Source organism: Schistocerca cancellata, chromosome 3 (genome assembly GCF_023864275.1).
Source record: "Schistocerca cancellata isolate TAMUIC-IGC-003103 chromosome 3, iqSchCanc2.1, whole genome shotgun sequence".
Lineage (NCBI taxonomy): Eukaryota > Metazoa > Arthropoda > Insecta > Orthoptera > Acrididae > Schistocerca > Schistocerca cancellata.
Window position 1 is genome coordinate 604,108,181 of NC_064628.1, and position 17,772 is coordinate 604,125,952.

Consider the following 17,772-nt stretch of genomic DNA (forward strand, 5'->3'; position numbering starts at 1 on the left):
CGCCAGAGATTGCAATTGTGTGCAGCAAATGATGGCCACCACATAGAACATCTATTGGCCTGACATGTCGGAACACACTGTATTCCACTTCGTAATTGAAAACGGAAACCACGTGCGTACGTGTACCTCACGCCTCACGGTAATGTACATGTGCGTCAGTGAAAAAAATATACATATTACAGCTGCTGTTTCTGCCATTTAAAGGGAGACAATTATTGAAGTTTATGAAAACAGTACGAAAAAGAAAAACGTAAATTAGTGACAAACTACGGCGTGTACAGTCTTTCTTCAACATGCAAACAACACTATGATTTTCTGATTTTGGTTCAGATATACTCAATATGCCTGCCACAATTGAACATGTTGTGGTGCAGACGAATAGCGGAACACTGCACGACCCGCAGAACTGTCGGATAATAGACACTGTCGATGACCTCCTGAATGGCTTTTTTCAACCCATTAATGGTTTTTAGGTTATTGCTGCACACCTTGTTTTTAATATAGCCCCACAACGAGGAGTTGCATATGTTCAGATCCGGAGAATTTGGCAGCCAATCGGGGCCGATGCGAGTCTCCTCGCGGTACCCCAGGTCCGCAAAGTGCTCCGCCAGGACATCAATCATTCTCCTGCTTGCATGGGCTAACTTTTGTCTTGCATGACCCACATTTTGTCGAAATAAGCATAAGAGGGGGGGAATAAATCATCTTCAGTATCGCCACGTACCGTTTAGTAGTCACCGTGTCATTAAGGAATATCGCACCGATTACTCTGTGAATGGACAAAACACACCGCACCCATTGAGGGTGATGAAACTTCTCGGTCGCGAAATGCGGATTCTCAGTCTTCCAAATGCGCCAATTTCGCTTATTGACGAACCCATCGAAATGAAAGTGGGTCGCATCGCTAAAGCAAACCACCAGCACGTACTACTTCCCATCGGTGCCCCCGCCCCCCCCCCCCCCCCCCCCCCGGTCAACCGTGTAGTCTGAACATCCTAACGCAAACCGTTCAGAAGTCATGACAATTTTATTTTATATAGTTCAGTGTCACCCTGCACTAAAAGAACAACGATCGTGTTTTCTATTTGTAAACTCGTGGCAGTTAGTAATGTCCATAAAGCACATATCTCTTCACCATTAGCGCTTCTGAAAACCTAAACGCCACAGTCGTCCTTTATTTATAATGTCATAGATGATTAATCTTGGTGTGTGTGTGTAAAGCTGTAGAGGACCTACATGGTGGTTACAACTTACTGAAATTCCGTACATGCGACGTTAACATGACGATTCCTTTGTAATCAGGTAATGAATATGGTGATGCTCATTTGTGCTACCATATGCATATAACTTCGAAAGGACTAAAACTTCAATGTTATTTGTTAACAGTAAATTTATACGTACATTTATGGTGAAAATTGCGATGTTTTAATAATACACTCGTGGAAATGGAAAACAGAACACATTGACACCGGTGTGTCAGACCCACCATACTTGCTCCGGACACTGCGAGAGGGCTGTACAAGCAATGACCACACGCACGGCACAGCGGACTCACCAGGAACCGCGGTGTTGGCCGTCGAATGGCGCTAGCTGCGCAGCATTTGTGCACCGCCGCCGTCAGTGTCAGCCAGTTTGCCGTGGCATACGGAGCTCCATCGCAGTCTTTAACACTGGTAGCATGCCGCGACAGCGTGGACGTGAACCGTATGTGCAGTTGACGGACTTTGAGCGAGGGCGTATAGTGGGCATGCGGGAGGCCGGGTGGACGTACCGCCGAATTGCTCAACACGTGGGGCGTGTGGTCTCCACAGTACATCGATGTTGTCGCCAGTGGTCGGCGGAAGGTGCACGTGTCCGTCGACCTGGGACCGGACCGCAGCGACGCACGGATGCACGCCAAGACCGTAGGATCCTATGCAGTGCCGTAGGGGACCGCACCGCCACTTCCCAGCAAATTAGGGACACTGTTGCTCCTGGGGTATCGGCGAGGACCATTCGCAACCGTCTCCATGAAGCTGGGCTACGGTCCCGCACACCGTTAGGCCGTCTTCCGCTCACGCCCCAACATCGTGCAGCTCGCCTCCAGTGGTGACGCGACAGGCGTGAATGGAGGGACGAATGGAGACGTGTCGTCTTCAGCGATGAGAGTCGCTTCTGCCTTGGTGCCAATGATGGTCGTATGCGTGTTTGGCGCCGTGCAGGTGAGCGCCACAATCAGGACTGCATACGACCGAGGCACACAGGGCCAACACCCGGCATCATGGTGTGGGGAGCGATCTCCTACACTGGCCGTACACCACTGGTGATCGTCGAGGGGACACTGAATAGTGCACGGTACATCCAAACCGTCATCGAACCCATCGTTCTACCATTCCTAGGCCGGCAAGGGAACTTGCTGTTCCAACAGGACAATGCACGTCCGCATGTATCCCGTGCCACCCAACGTGCTCTAGAAGGTGTAAGTCAACTACCCTGGCCAGCAAGATCTCCGGATCTGTCCCCCATTGAGCATGTTTGGGACTGGATGAAGCGTCGTCTCACGCGGTCTGTACGTCCAGCACGAACGCTGGTCCAACTGAGGCACCAGGTGGAAATGACATGGCAAGCCGTTCCACAGGACTACATCCAGCATCTCTACGATCGTCTCAATGGGAGAATAGCAGCCGGCATTGCTGCGAAAGGTGGATATACACTGTACTAGTGCCGACATTGTGCATGCTCTGTTGCCTGTGTCTATGTGCCTGTGGTTCTGTCAGTGTGATCATGTGATGTATCTGACCCCAGGAATGTGTCAATAAAGTTTCCCCTTCCTGGGACAATGAATTCACGGTGTTCTTATTTTAATTTCCAGGAGTGTATATATTGTGAAATCTCCATGTCATATGCCGATACAGTTCCAAAATAGCATAGTTCATACTGAAGGAATGAAAATAAGTGTCTAGACACACATAGAATTCTACTTAACTGTCACTGCCAGTAATAAAATATTGCAGTATTGAGCAATGAGGATATTTTTAAGTATTTTAAGGCTCTGAAATACATATTGCGGTAGTGCATACCACAGCAGTTTGTTTCTTTAAGGAGCAATATGTATCCTTATTAAGGGGTATCACAATGTTGCGTAGGCAAATCTAGGAAGTAGAAAGCTAAGTACGAAAAATTTTCGATACTACAAGGTATAATACAGGTGCACGTAGAAAGGAAGAGATAAAAAAAAGACGTAAAGACGGGTGTAGTGTAGCACCAGTCATTTACGAATGAATCATTATTATTTTCAAGAAAGCTAAGGCTAAATTTACGTAGGAAAAATTTGATATGAAAATGCACGCTTGTCAGAAGGATAAAACGAACAATTGAGATTGAAGGCATGAACCTGAAGAGTGTAAGGGGAATTTGGCTGTTATGGTTCAAAACGGAAGGAACACCAAATAAAAATCATGATAAGGACGCAGGCGACCTATAAAAAGTTTGGCAACGTTTCAAGATGCTCCAAAAATTAAATAATAAAACGTTAGTTATTAGATTGAAGGAAAGCAGACGCTATACAATACTTATATAACCTAGTGAGAGGATTACGATTGGAAAAGATATGATGAAAAGGTCACGTCGCAGGGATAAAATATTTCCTCTGTTACGTTCAATCTGTATCTTACAGATGCAAATAAGGAAAGGAATCAAAGGTAAATGATTCGTAGGTTCGAATGGAGAATTCAAAATAAGGGTGAAATCTATGAGTGGAAATTCAGCTATTATATTACTATACTCAGTTTTTTTTAATTAGTTGATGTCTTCAAGTAAGAATAAAAGCCAGCACAAGTGTTCCATCCATATCAATATTTATAGTGAAAGGTTTTTTTCATCACGACCAAATTATGTACATCAGTAAGTGACTTTGTGTCCTAGGTACAGTGGTCGATACGGAAAAGACTCTAGGAGGAGGCGACAAAAATATCTTGGGCTACTTTTACATATACTGTAATAAAAAATAATCAAGTCACATTCAAAGTTTAAGAAAGTTTTATTTTAACTGATTATACACATATACAAGACAATGCTATTTTACACTACTGAAGCGTTAGTCGTGCGGTAGCGTTCTCTCTTCCCACGCCCGGGTTCCCGGGTTCGAATCCCGGCGGGGTCAGGGATTTTCTCTGCCTCGTCATGACTGGGTGTTGTGTGCTGGCCTTAGGTTAGTTCGGTTTAAGTAGTTCTAAGTTCTAGGGGACTGATGACCATAGATGTTAAGTCCCATAGTGCTCAGAGCCATTTTGAAGAGTTACAATTTTGGTTCTCTTTCTTAAATGATTAATTCATTGCGCCTATTCTTCATGTCAAGTTGGTCAATTACCTCGCCAATAGGACAATCAATGTCAGGGTGAGAGTACAACAGAGCTAACCCATTAAGTCGATCTTCCTTCATTGGCGACCTCAGCCATGACTTTGTACGTCGCAGTGATGAAAAACCTCTTTCCATTGTAGCGATAAATGCAGGTAAACAAGCAAATATTTGGTTCAGTTTGTGCAAACTGGGATAGTCAGGTCTAGGACAGACAACGCTTGCATAACAGAATCTGGATCATTAAGAGCCATTATGCTCGTTTGCTTTGAAGAATCTCTCCCATTAGGCTCTTTTTAATCACCAAGAGCGATTGTTCTTCTAAAAACGGTATTTAGGTTACGCACTGGTTCAAATTATGTGCCAGATCATTACCGTTATGTTTCAGTAATTGTGATGGGAAAAGTATGTTGAATCTTAAATGATAATGCTACATAGGAAAGTACAACTACTCGATAACTAGAACCGGTCGAGTCGAATAACGAAATAAATAAATTAATAGCGTGCGGTCTGACTGGCGGGGACGGCCGTGGGTGGCAGTGCGATCGTCCCCGCATGGGGGTTGGGGGGGACCTCTCGCACCAGCCATATGTATCCGCCGCTGCCTAGTTAGAAAGGTTTTCATTCCGTCCTGTATGGTCACTTCAATTTACTGTGTTCTTCCTACATAACATTAAAAATATGGTAATGCATGTTCTTCGAGACAAATGCCCAGAAATTTGAACCTGGATTTGTTGATAGATACAGGAACGAGTACGGCCGCCACCACGGAAGTGATGTCTGCACGCAAGCTTACCACAACGGCGGCCGCAGGCACACCTGAAGGACCTTTCGACACAAGTCGTGTCCCTGATGCTGAGCAAGCTGCGACGAGCTTGTCGCAACAAGAGGAAACCTCTTCACCTATCTCGTCCTTGACCAAACTCAGAGAAGTGTGCAGACATCTGAATCAAGTAAAGAGTAAAATGTTTGGACCATTTTTACAGGGGCTCTGCAAGCACGTCGATGAACCAGGTAGAAACGATGTCCTACGAGATTAATGTTAATAGTAACAGAGATGCATACTTCTTATTGAATTATTAGGATGGAACAAAAGTTTGTAGCGTTATTGTTTCTGTTGTTGGATTATAGTTGTAATGTTTTTATTAATCGATTGTTATTTCTTATATGTAGTTCACTGTTGCTACTGAATTTACACAATGTCATTTTGTCTTTGGAGATTTTGATTGGTGTCGTAGTGGCCCCTTTGCAGCTAGAGGGCCCGCACAATAGACAAGCATGGTGGGCAGTCGACCGCCCTACAATAGCTCATATCAAAGCATGGCCAGTGAATGTAACCATCAACCGACCTTCCGCATAAACAGGACAATACTTCATGAAAGCCTTGTGACAGAGATCCACCCAATCGAACCAATGTGACTATGTGTAGCACTCCGCCAAGTCGGTGTTATAAGCATCCCAGCAAAGTCAGACCAGCAATGTGTACCTATAGCTAGACAGCTCTGGCCAATACCTACGAGAGCACAGGCCAACTGGAAACTCACCGTAGTCTTCTGTAGAAATTTGTATCTTCTTGGGTGTGAAGTCACTTTGGAATTGTGAAGCGTAGTATTTTTCTTGCATTATTTCTTTTCATTTTCTTGTAACTTTTATCTGGTTTTCCACTACAAGAATTATTGTGTTTCTTGTTGTTCTTGAGTTTGGAAATTAGTGCACACCAAGAAGGGGTTTTAGTAAAATAAAATGTCTTCAAACGTGATCGTTAGTTATTTCCTGCCGACGGTAGGACAGTAGAAACGGAGTTGTGGACTCTAGAAAAGAAGCGCCAAGTAGAAAAATCGGAACATTGTCGGCATATCGTTTGTTGACAGGATGCAACCGAGGAACAGCTATCTTGCCGCTGGAATCAGCTCTTGACAGAAACAGATGTCGAGGCCCACTATGAATCTTACAAAGAAACCCATTTTTTATCTGCAGTATTTATGAAGAGACGTGAAAAGATATGTGTTGACGCAGGACAGCAATTATGACTTTGCACATGTAACATCTTCAGACTGTCATCCAGTTACAGAAGAAAATTCAAGAACTCAGATCCAATGAAGGAATGATATTGACTGTCATTAGAAGCGTGTTAATTATTTAAGGTAGTTGTTATTGATATTTATGGAAGATCTTAGTAATATCTTATCAGCTGCCATGAAAACTTCTATTACGGCTAAAGATTACGGTTGTTGTCAGTCATCATCATAACGATGTGACAGTTTTCAAGATAAAGTGAATAATGATGATTTGTGTGATAGAAATAGCAATAACAATGCTTTTCAATGTTTATGTATCCAAGATATTACAGAAAATCTCTTAGTTGTGATTTACTGTAAGTAATAATCAAAACTGATAACATTAATTAAAAATTTCGCTATAAATGATGGTCGTACAACTAGATTATCCATGCAAACAAATGAATTTCAGATTTCGCAGAGTTGGAATTTTGGAATTATCATTCCATTTTATAAGAGAGATGACACAGAAGAAACTGAGGACTCAGAAAGGCTTCGTTCTTCATCGTTTCCTCCGGTAGTTCGTACGACATGCATTACAATTATCTCCAACTTCGTATAAAGCAATTAGATTTCACGAAATCAAGAGTTCATGAAACATTTAGCTGTGACCATAACTCAAATGATTAATTGCAATCCGAGACTGAAAATGAAACATTGTTTTGAATGGGAATCAGATCTACGGAAAATTCTGGCAGATTCACAAGTAAGAGCCTTTTATAGCGAAGATGTTAGTAGTAGAATTTCAATACATCCGGAACACTGTTGGGTGCGTATTATCCTAATGTTTGGTGCTTAGCATTGTGCTCACGACATCACATGAATAGGCTGCCTCGGGCAGAGGGTCATGCAATTTGGGAGATGCTTCGTCAGCAGTTATCTGACACAGTCAAGTCAAAAAATGTTCTCTAATTTCAGTAAATTTCATCGCAGTTTCTCACAACTTCTCATTCTGTCTCCCTCTCTTTCCCCTCTCCCTCTTACAAGTGCATGAACACAGAATCAGAAACTAATAAAGATGTTGACGGTTAGCTTACCTTACAGTATTCCCAATTCTGAAATCCCTGTATTATTTATCAAACTTATTAATCTTTGTCACCAACACTCACAAAAGTCAACAATGTTATTTCCATAGTTATCTAAACTGACTGTATTATTTGTGAAAATTAGGTAAGGGTATTTTCAATACTGCGGATCATTTATGGTATTTGCACAATTAAAATGTTAGCATCATATGTGAAAACTGCACAATTTTTATCAGTAACTCACATACACAATATTTATGTCAAATGTTACAATGTTAACTCCACATCTAAACTATCTGTATTATTTATCAAAATGGCATTAAGACATTGACCACACTGGAGTAATGCACAAAATTTGCTCATCTAATATGATGTGTTACTCTTCAAAAGTACGTAAGATGCATCAACAGTACACACACAATGTTAAGTGTCACAATTTTATTTTCACGTCTAAAGATTAACTTGAACTTCGCAGCAAGCGATGTTATGTCTTTGAAACGTGGTAGAGGGCACATTGGTTTCCCCAACATAAATATTTCCACATCGAAATCACTCTTATTTTTGTTCTACAGCTGTACAAAACACGTTATCCAAAATAATATGCTAAGGAAACAAATCTTTGCTTAGGCCTAAGAGAAACTTTCAGCTACTTCTGCATTGCTTGATTAGCATATTATTTTAGCCGCATATGTTTTGTACTGTTGTAGAACAAAAAGACAGGCAATTTAGACGCGTAAGTAACATTGAGGACCTTAAGTTGGGAGTCTACGACCATATTTCAAGCATCAGCTCTACCTTAACCTGTGACTTGCACTCATCCACTGGCTGACGCCCATTGTCAGGTTGTGGGACACTCACACTCACACACACACACACACACACACACACACACACACACACACACACATACACACATACTAAGTTCCAGGCGACTAATGACCTCAGAAGTTGAGTCGCATAGTGCTCAGAGCCATTTTGACATTATACTGAGTGCACTATCCGAAAATTACCTCGAGCAATTAAACAGATAACCGACTCGTGGAGAAAACATCTTGGACCTACTGATAACAAACAGACCCGAACTTTTCGACTCTGTAAGTGCAGAACAGGGAATCCGTGATCATAAGGCCGTTGTAGCATCCCTGAATGTGGAAGTTAATAGGAATATAAAAAAAGGGAGGAAGGTTTATCTGTTTAGCAAGAGTAATAGAAGGCAGATTTCAGACTACCTAACAGATCAAAACGACAATTTCTGTTCCGACACTGACAATGTTGAGTGTTTATGGAAAAAGTTTAAGGCAATCGTAAGATGCGTTTTAGACAGGTACGTGCCGAGTAAAACTGTGAGGGACGGGAAAAACCCACCGTGGTACAACAACAAAGTTAGGAAACTACTGCGAAAGCAAAGAGAGCTTCACTGCAAGTTTAAACGCAGCCAAAACCTCTCAGACAAACAGAAGCTAAACGATGTCAAAGTTAGCGTAAGGAGGGCTATGCGTGAAGCGTTCAGTGAATTCGAAAGTAAAATTCTATGTACCGACTTGTCAGAAAATCCTAGGAAGTTCTGGTCTTACGTTAAATCAGTAAGTGGCTCGAAACAGCATATCCAGACACTCCGGGATGATGATGGCATGGAAACAGAGGATGACAAGCGTAAAGCTAAAATACTAAACACCTTTTTCCAAAGCTGTTTCACAGAGGAAGACCGCACTGCAGTTCCTTCTCTAAATCCTCGCACAAACGAAAAAATGGCTGACATCGAAATAAGTGTCCAAGGAATAGAAAAGCAACTGGAATCACTCAACAGAGGAAAGTCCACTGGACCTGACGGGATACCAATTCGATTATACACAGAGTACGCGAAAGAACTTGCCCCCCTTCTAACAGCCGTGTACCGCAAGTCTCTAGAGGAACGGAAGGTTCCAAATGATTGGAAAAGAGCACAGGTAGTCGCAGTCTTCAAGAAGGGTCGTCGAGCAGATGAGCAAAACTATAGACCTATATCTCTGACGTCGATCTGTTGTAGAATTTTAGAACATGTTTTTTGCTCGAATATCATGTCGTTTTTGGAAACTCAGAATCTACTATGTAGGAATCAACATGGATTCCGGAAACAGCGATCGTGTGAGACACAACTCGCTTTATTAGTTCATGAGACCCAGAAAATATTAGATACAGGCTCCCAGGTAGATGCTATTTTTCTTGACTTCCGGAAGGCGTTCGATACAGTTCCGCACTGTCGCCTGATAAACAAAGTAAGAGCCTACGGAGTATCAGACCAGCTGTGTGGCTGGATTGAAGAGTTTTTAGCAAACAGAACACAGCATGTTGTTATCAACGGAGAGACGTCTACAGACGTTAAAGTAACCTCTGGTGTGCCACAGGGGAGTGTTATGGGACCATTGCTTTTCACAATATATATAAATGACCTAGTTGATAGTGTCGAAAGTTCCATGCGGATTTTCGCGGATGATGCTGTAGTATACAGAGAAGTTGCAGCATTAGTAAATTGTTGCGAAATGCAGGAAGATCTGCAGCGGATAGGCACTTGGTGCAGGGAGTGGCAACTGACCCTTAACATAGACAAATGTAATGTATTGCGAATACATAGAAAGAAGGATCCTTTATTGTATGATTATATGATAGCGGAACAAACACTGGTAGCAGTTACTTCTGTAAAATATCTGGGAGTATGTGTGCGGAACGATTTGAAGTGGAATGATCATATAAAATTAATTGTTGGTAAGGCGGGTACCAGGTTGGGATTCATTGGGAGAGTCCTTAGAAAATGTAGTCCATCAACAAAGGAGGTGGCTTACAAAACACTCGTTCGACCTATACTTGAGTATTGCTCATCAGTATGGGATCCGTACCAGATGGGGTTGACGGAGGAGATAGAGAAGATTCAAAGAAGAGCGGCGCGTTTCGTCACAGGGTTATTTGGTAACCGTGATAGCGTTACGGAGATGTTTAACAAACTCAAGTGGCAGACTCTGCAAGAGAGGCGCTCTGCATCGCGGTGTAGCTTGCTCGCCAGGTTTCGAGAGGGTGCGTTTCTGGATGAGGTATCGAATATATTGCTTCCCCCTACTTATACCTCCCGAGGAGATCACGAATGTAAAATTAGAGAGATTAGAGCGCGCACAGAGGCCTTCAGACAGTGGTTCTTCCTGCGAACCATACGCGACTGGAACAGGAAAGGGAGGTAATGACAGTGGCACGTAAAGTGCCCTCCGCCACTCACCGTTGGGTGGCTTGCGGAGTATAAATGTAGATGTAGATGTAGATAGTTGTCGTACATGTACTACTAACGTCTTGGCTCTACAGAGGTGTTACTTAAGATTATGTCAAATTTTACTGTGTATCTGACGCCAATACAAAATAGGTTTTCATTCACCGTCGCGGTATGCCATTAATCACCTGAACTATTCGCACATCTAACTGTTCCCTTGACTTCACAAAACCAAATTTTCCTTCTATATAGTTGGAGATAATTTTAACGAATATCGTGAAAATCTACCGGAGGAAACGATGCAGAACTGCAGCTGTCCAGAGTTCACCGTTCTTTTCATGTGATCTCTCTTATCAAACGGAAAAATAATTCAAAAGTTCCAAATTCGGGAATTCGAGAATATATTGGTTTGTACTGAAACACACATTGTGCTACGAACAACTACAGCAAAAACATTTATTAATGTTATCAGTTATGTTTGTTACATAGCGTAAAACGCAAGTAAGACATATTCTGTAGTATCTACCAATACTTTAACTTTGAAAACCATTATTACTGCCACTAGTTTCTATGTTATCAATTACCGTTAGCCACGGCATCTTGAAGACCATCATTTTCTTTAATATGATTGACACAATCGTAGATTGGGTTCAAATGGTTCAAATGGCTCTGAGCACTATGGGACTCAACATCTTAGTTCATAAGTCCCCTAGAACTTAGAACTACTTAAACCTAACTAACCTAAGGACATCACACACACCCATGTCCGAGGCAGGATTCGAACCTGCGACCGTAGCAGTCCCGCGGTTCCGGACTGCAGCGTCAGAACCGCTAGACCACCGCGGCCGGCAATTGATTGGGGATACAATCGATGTTTTCATAGCAGCTTATGGTGATTACTAAGATCTTCGATAAAAATCGATAAGCACTGTAATACCAACGAAAATAAACGACGCATTTCTAATAACAGGCAATAACATACTCACATGGGAGCGTTAGTTCTTAAATTTTCATGTCACTGGACGACTGTCTGAAAATCTTAGATATACGACGTGTTAGCCACTGATTGGTCCCTTCTCATATCTTTCGATGTATCTTGATTAATGTTGCAGAGATACATCTGTTTCCAAGCTTCACAATGCTCCTTTTGCACATTTTTTTTCCTGAAGAGCTGCTTCCAGCTACAATGCAGCTATTCGTCGGTGATGTGGATTCATGCTCTCATCCTCTCAACTAGTGAAACTGTTCCTCGGACATTTTCGCTAACCTAGTATATCTAGTAAGAAATCATGTCATAGATTAACTGTAGACGTAAAATTTTAAATTTCATTGCACCACAATGCGTTCGTCTTCTGCTTCACTCCGATGACTTATTGAAATTGCTCACTCTTCTCTGCTGCAGACACAGATCTGTCGGCAGAATCGATTGGGACCGTCACTGCTACCCTAGTGACTAAAGACGCCGATGCCATTACTGAAGCTGTAACTGCTGTGACCTTGAACACAGCCAACACTTACGGTGCACAGTCAGCAGTAACCAGCGTGGAACCAGAGACGGGAGTGACATACAATATTTCTGACACGGAGCTTGGCCTATTTGTGTGTCAGAACTTTCATTTAATAGATAATTCCGTGTCCTTTATAGCAAGACGGACTCTTGGACTCTATTGTAAAATTATGAATCCTACAGGTATGTATATTCCTTGTTACACACAGATGCTGACTGTGTTGATGGCAAAATTACGTGAAATAAAGTTCTTCGTAGGTGTCTAGGCTTTAGCGCCTGCGTAAGTTAACATTAAGGTTTTCAGACAAGCCGCATCTTGCTATAAAATCACTGTTTCCGGGTCAATGAGACTGACGTTTCGATCACGTGTGGTGTTACCTTTCCCTGGATATGCACTGATACCGCATTCGAAACGTCTGTCTTATTCAAGCAGTGACAGTACATAGCAGTACAGGAAGCTACACGACAATGGGTTTTATGTGTTAAATATTCATTTGGCATATGTTGATCAATAAAAACAATCGAACATCATTCGAATATTTATTACCTAAAGTGCTACCCTGAATATCAGGTACATTATTTCTTTATTTAGGTTTAATTGTTCAGTTTTCTTCCATTGTACTGAATGATGTTGACAAAATACTGGATGTCGTTAATTGTCAACACCTGATGCGGAGTCATACAAAATGGTGGTATCAAGTGAAATACAGCTGTACACGCTACTATACATATATATATATATATATATATATATACAGGGTGAGTCACCTAACATTACCGCTGGATGTATTTCGTAAACCACATCAAATACTGATGAATCGATTCCACAGACCGAACGTGAGGAGAGCGGCTAGTGTAATTGGTTAATACAAACCATAAAAAAATGCACAGAAGTATGTTATTTAACACACCCTTCGTTTTTTTAAATGGAACCCCGTTAGTTTTGTTGGCACAGCTGAACATATAAACAAATACGTAATCAGTGCCGTTTGTTGCATTGTAAAATGTTAATTACGTCCGGAGATATTGTAACCTAAAGTTGACGCTTGAGTACCACTCCTCCGCTGTTCGATCGTGTGTATCGTAGAGCACCGAATTACGTAGAGATCCAAAGGGAACGGTGATGGACCTTAGGTACAGAAAAGACTGGAACAGCACATTACGTCCACATGCTAGCACCATTTTATTGGTCTTTTTCACTGACGCACATGTACATTACCACGACCGGTGAGGTACACCTACAAACGTGGTTTCCGTTTTCAGTTATGGAGTGGAACAGAGTGTGTCCCGACATATCAGGCCAATAGATGTTCAGTGTGGTGGCCATCATTTGCTGCACACAATTGCAATCTCTGGCGTTATGAACGTCGTACACGCCGCAGTACATCTGGTGTAATATCTCCGCAGGCTGCCACAATACGTTGTTTCATTTCCTCTGGGGTTGTAGGCACTTCACGGTACATATTCTCCTTTAACGTACCCTACAGAAAGAAGTCCAGAGGTGTAAGATCAGGAGAACTGGCTGGCCAATTTATGCGTCCTCCACGTCCTATGAAACGCCCGTCGAACATCCTGTCAAGCGTCAGCCTAGTATTAATTGCGGAATGGGCAGGTGCACCATCATGCTGATACCAAATATATCGACGCGTTTCCAGTGGGACATTTTCGGAGCAACGTTGGCAGATCATTCTGTAGAAACGCGATGTATGTTGCAGCTGTTTGGGCCCCTGCAATGAAGTGAGGACCAATGAGGTGGTCGCCAATGATTCCGCACCATGCATTTACAGTCCACGGTCGCTGTCGCTCTACCTGTCTGGGACAGCGATGATTATCCACGGACCAGTAATGCATGTTCATTAGTTCCACTGCCCTGTGGTTTGTGAAACCCTCTTTATCGGTAAACAGGTAGAACTGCAACGCATTCTCTGTTAATGCCCATTGACAGAATTGCACTCAATGATTAAAGTCATCACCATGTAACTGCTGATGTAGCGACACATGAAACGGGAAAAAGCGGTGACGATGCAGTATGCAGGTCATTACCGTTGTGTTTCAGTAGTTGTGATGGGAAAAATATGTTGAATCTTAAATGATAATATACATAGGAAAGTACAACTACTCGATAACTAGAACCGGTCGAGTCGAATAACGAAATAAATAAATTAATAGCGTGCGGTCTGACTAGCGGGGACGGCCGTGGGTGGCAGTGCGATCGTCCCCGCATGGGGGTTGGAGGGGGGGGGACCTCTCGCACCAGCCATATGTATCCGCCACTGCCTAGGTAGAACGGTTTTCATTCCGTCCTGTATGGTCACTTCAATTTACTGTGTTCTTCCAACATAACATTAAAAATATGGTAATGCATGTTCTTCGAGACAAATGCCCAGAAATTTGAACCTGGATTTGTTGATAGATACAGGAACGAGTACGGCCGCCACCACGGAAGTGATGTCTGCACGCAAGCTTACCACAACAGCGGCCGCAGGCACATCTGAAGGACCTTTCGACACAAGTCGTGTCCCTGATGCTGAGCAAGCTGCGACGAGCTTGTCGCAACAAGAGGAACCCTCTTCACACATCTCGTCCTTGACCAAACTCAGAGAAGTGTGCAGACATCTGAATCAAGTAAAGAATAAAATGTTTGGACCATTTTTACCGGGGCTCTGCAAGCACGTCGATGAACCAGGTAGAAAAGTTGCCCTACGAGATTAATGTTAATAGTAACAGAGATGCATACTTCTTATTGAATTATTAGGATGGAACATTAGTTTGTAGCGTTATTGTTTCGGTTGTTGGATTATCGTTGTAATGCTTTTATTAATCTATTGTTATTTCTAATTTGTAGTTCACTGTTCCTTATGAGTTTACACATTGTCATTTTGTCATCTGCAGATTGTGAATCGTGTCGTAGTGGCCCCTTATCAGTCAGAGGGCCCGCACAATAGATATGCAAGGTGGGCTGCCGACCTCACTTCAGTAGTTCATATCAAAGCATCGCCAGTGAATCTAAACTACAACAGACCTTCCGCATAAACAGGGCAGTACTTCATGAAAGCCAGAGATCCACCAATTGGAACTAATGTGACTAAGTGTAGCACTCCACCCAATCAGTGTTATAAGCATGCCAGCAAAGTCTGACCGGCAATGTGTATCTACACCAGCTCCCGCCCACTGGAAATTCGCCCTCATCTTCTGTAGAAATTAGTATCTTCTTGGGTGTAAGCCACTTTGGAATTGTGTAGCGTAGTAATTTGCTTGTTATTACTTCTTTTCGTTGTCTTGTAACTTTTATCTGGTTTTGCACTACAAGAATTATTGTGTTTCTTGTTGTTCTTGAGTTTGAAAATTTGTGCACGCCAAGAAGGCGTTTTAGTTAAATAAAGTCTGTTCAAACTTGATTGTTAGTTCTTTCCTGCCGAGAGTGGGACACTACAAACGGAGTTGTGGACGCTAGGAAAGAAGCGGCAACTAGAAAAATGGGAACATTTCCTGCATAGTCTTTGTTTCAGATCAACAGAGGGACTACAGCAGCGGTGGCAAACAGAAACATTTGCACCTTTAATACCAGCCCGCAGAGAATGGCAAGAAAATAGTTTTCTCCTTTTAAGAGGATCGTTCTGACCTAGGTGACTCTATAGGGTCTGGATCATTTTATTGTTTTAATGAACATCACTGAAACTCATTAATCCCCAATGATCTTACCAGAGATAATAGGTTCTGGAAATTGTCTAAGAAAAACTTTAACTAGTTGACAGGGTGAGAGCATGGGTCAGCAGCATTTAGGAATAGCTGTTTTGCACCTGGAAGCAGCTCTTGATATGAATAGATGTCGAGGCCCACTACGATTCTGAGAAACAGATGCATTTTTTATCTGCAGTATTTATGAAGAGACGTGAAAAGATATGTGGTGACGCAGGACAGCAATTAAGACGTTGCACATGTAAGATCTTCAGACTGTCATCCAGTTACAGAAGAAAATTTAAGAACTAAGATCCAATGAGGGTATGATATTGGCTGTCATTAGAAGCGTGTCAATTGTTTAAATTAGTTGTGTCTGATATTTATGGACGATCTTAGTAATGACCCATCAGAAGACCGCACAGGCTCTGCACCAAACCAACTTTAAAATAAATGACCGATGGAAAGAGGAATGGGAGAGCAGAACAGCAGTAAACTGCCACAATATGCCATGCATCTTTAGTAAACCAAAAGGATTTGATAGCCTTCGCAAAGTTTGGTCAACTCTTAATCGCATCAGAACCAACTGTGGGATATGTGCCGACTCCTTACACAGATGGGGTAAACTTCCTTCGGCCGCTTGCGTCTGTGGCGCTGAGAGACAGACGGTCAAACACATCGTGAAGGAATGCCCACTAAGGGCATACAAGGGTGACCCACAAGATTTCCTAATGGCGACCCAAGAGGCAATCGACTATTTACTATCTAAGCTGGACGTCTGCTTGTGACTGCTCTTCTGTGAGTGTAAATTTACAATTGGCAGTGTCCTTATATACAAACTGTTATTTATTGCTCTGTTTATACATATGTGATTTTTTTAATCGTGTTGTTTCTGTAATTTTTACTGTGATGTTATGAGCCATACGCTAAATAAATAAATAAATAAGCAGCTATGAAAACTTCTATTACAGCTAAAGGTTACAAGTTGTAGTCAGTCATCACCATAACGATGTGAGTGTATACAAGATAAAGTGGCTTATGATGATTTGTGACATAAAAACTTATGGCAACAATAACGCTTTATGATTCAAAGATATTACAGAAAATCTCTTACTTGTCATTGACGGAAAGTAATAATCAAAACTGATAACATTAAAAAATAGTTTCACTGTAAATGATGGTCGTAAAATGAGATTTCCCATGCAAACAAATGTATTTCCGATTTCCCAACGTTGGAATTTTGGAGTTATCACTCCATTTGATAACAGAGATGACACATAAATAACTGAGGACTCAGAAAAGCTTCTTCTACATCGTTTGCTCCGGTAGTTTTTACGACATGCATTACAATTATCTCCAACTTCGTACAAAAACAATTAGATTTCACGAAATCAAGATTTCATGCAACATTTAGTTGTGGCCATAGCACAACTGAGTAATTGCAACCCGTGACTGAAAATGAACCATTGTTTTGAATGGGAGTCAGATGTACAGAAAATTCTGGATGATTCTCAAGTAAGAGCCCTTTATAGCGAAGATGCTGGTAGTACAGTTTCAATACTTCCGGGATACTTCTGAGTGCGTATTAACCTAATGTTGGTGCGTAGCACTGTACCCACGACATCACATGAATTGGCTGCCTTGTACAGAGAGTCGTGCGAGTTGGGAGATAATTTCTCAGCAGCCATCTGATACAGTTGAGTCAAAAAATGTTCTACCATGTCAGTAAATTTAACCACAGTTTCTCACAACCTGTCAATCTGTCTCTCTCTCTTTCCCCCCTCCCTCTTACAAGTGCATGAACAGAGATCAGAAATTAATAAAGATGTTGACGATTAGCGTATTTCACAGTATTCCCAATTCTGAAATATCTATATTATTTATCAAACATATTAATCTTTGTCAGCAACACTCACAAGCACAACAATGTTATTTCC

At 42.0% G+C, this 17,772-nt stretch overlaps 1 protein-coding gene across 7 annotated transcripts in view; it reads left to right on the plus strand.

The window, feature by feature from the left end:
* LOC126175514 (uncharacterized) overlaps positions 1–17,772 on the plus strand; it is a 96,746-nt gene that overhangs the window by 57,391 nt on the left and 21,583 nt on the right. For 4 of the 7 annotated variants that reach the window (XM_049922337.1, XM_049922343.1, XM_049922344.1 and 1 more), the window contains 2 exons: positions 12,053–12,340; positions 14,571–14,843. In XM_049922337.1, coding sequence (XP_049778294.1) covers positions 12,053–12,340; positions 14,571–14,843 — 561 coding nt within the window. Of the gene's footprint in view, positions 1–12,052; positions 12,341–14,570; positions 14,844–15,049; positions 15,556–17,772 lie in introns of those variants that run through there. The other 3 variants (XM_049922339.1, XM_049922338.1, XM_049922342.1) reach the window with 3 other exon arrangements.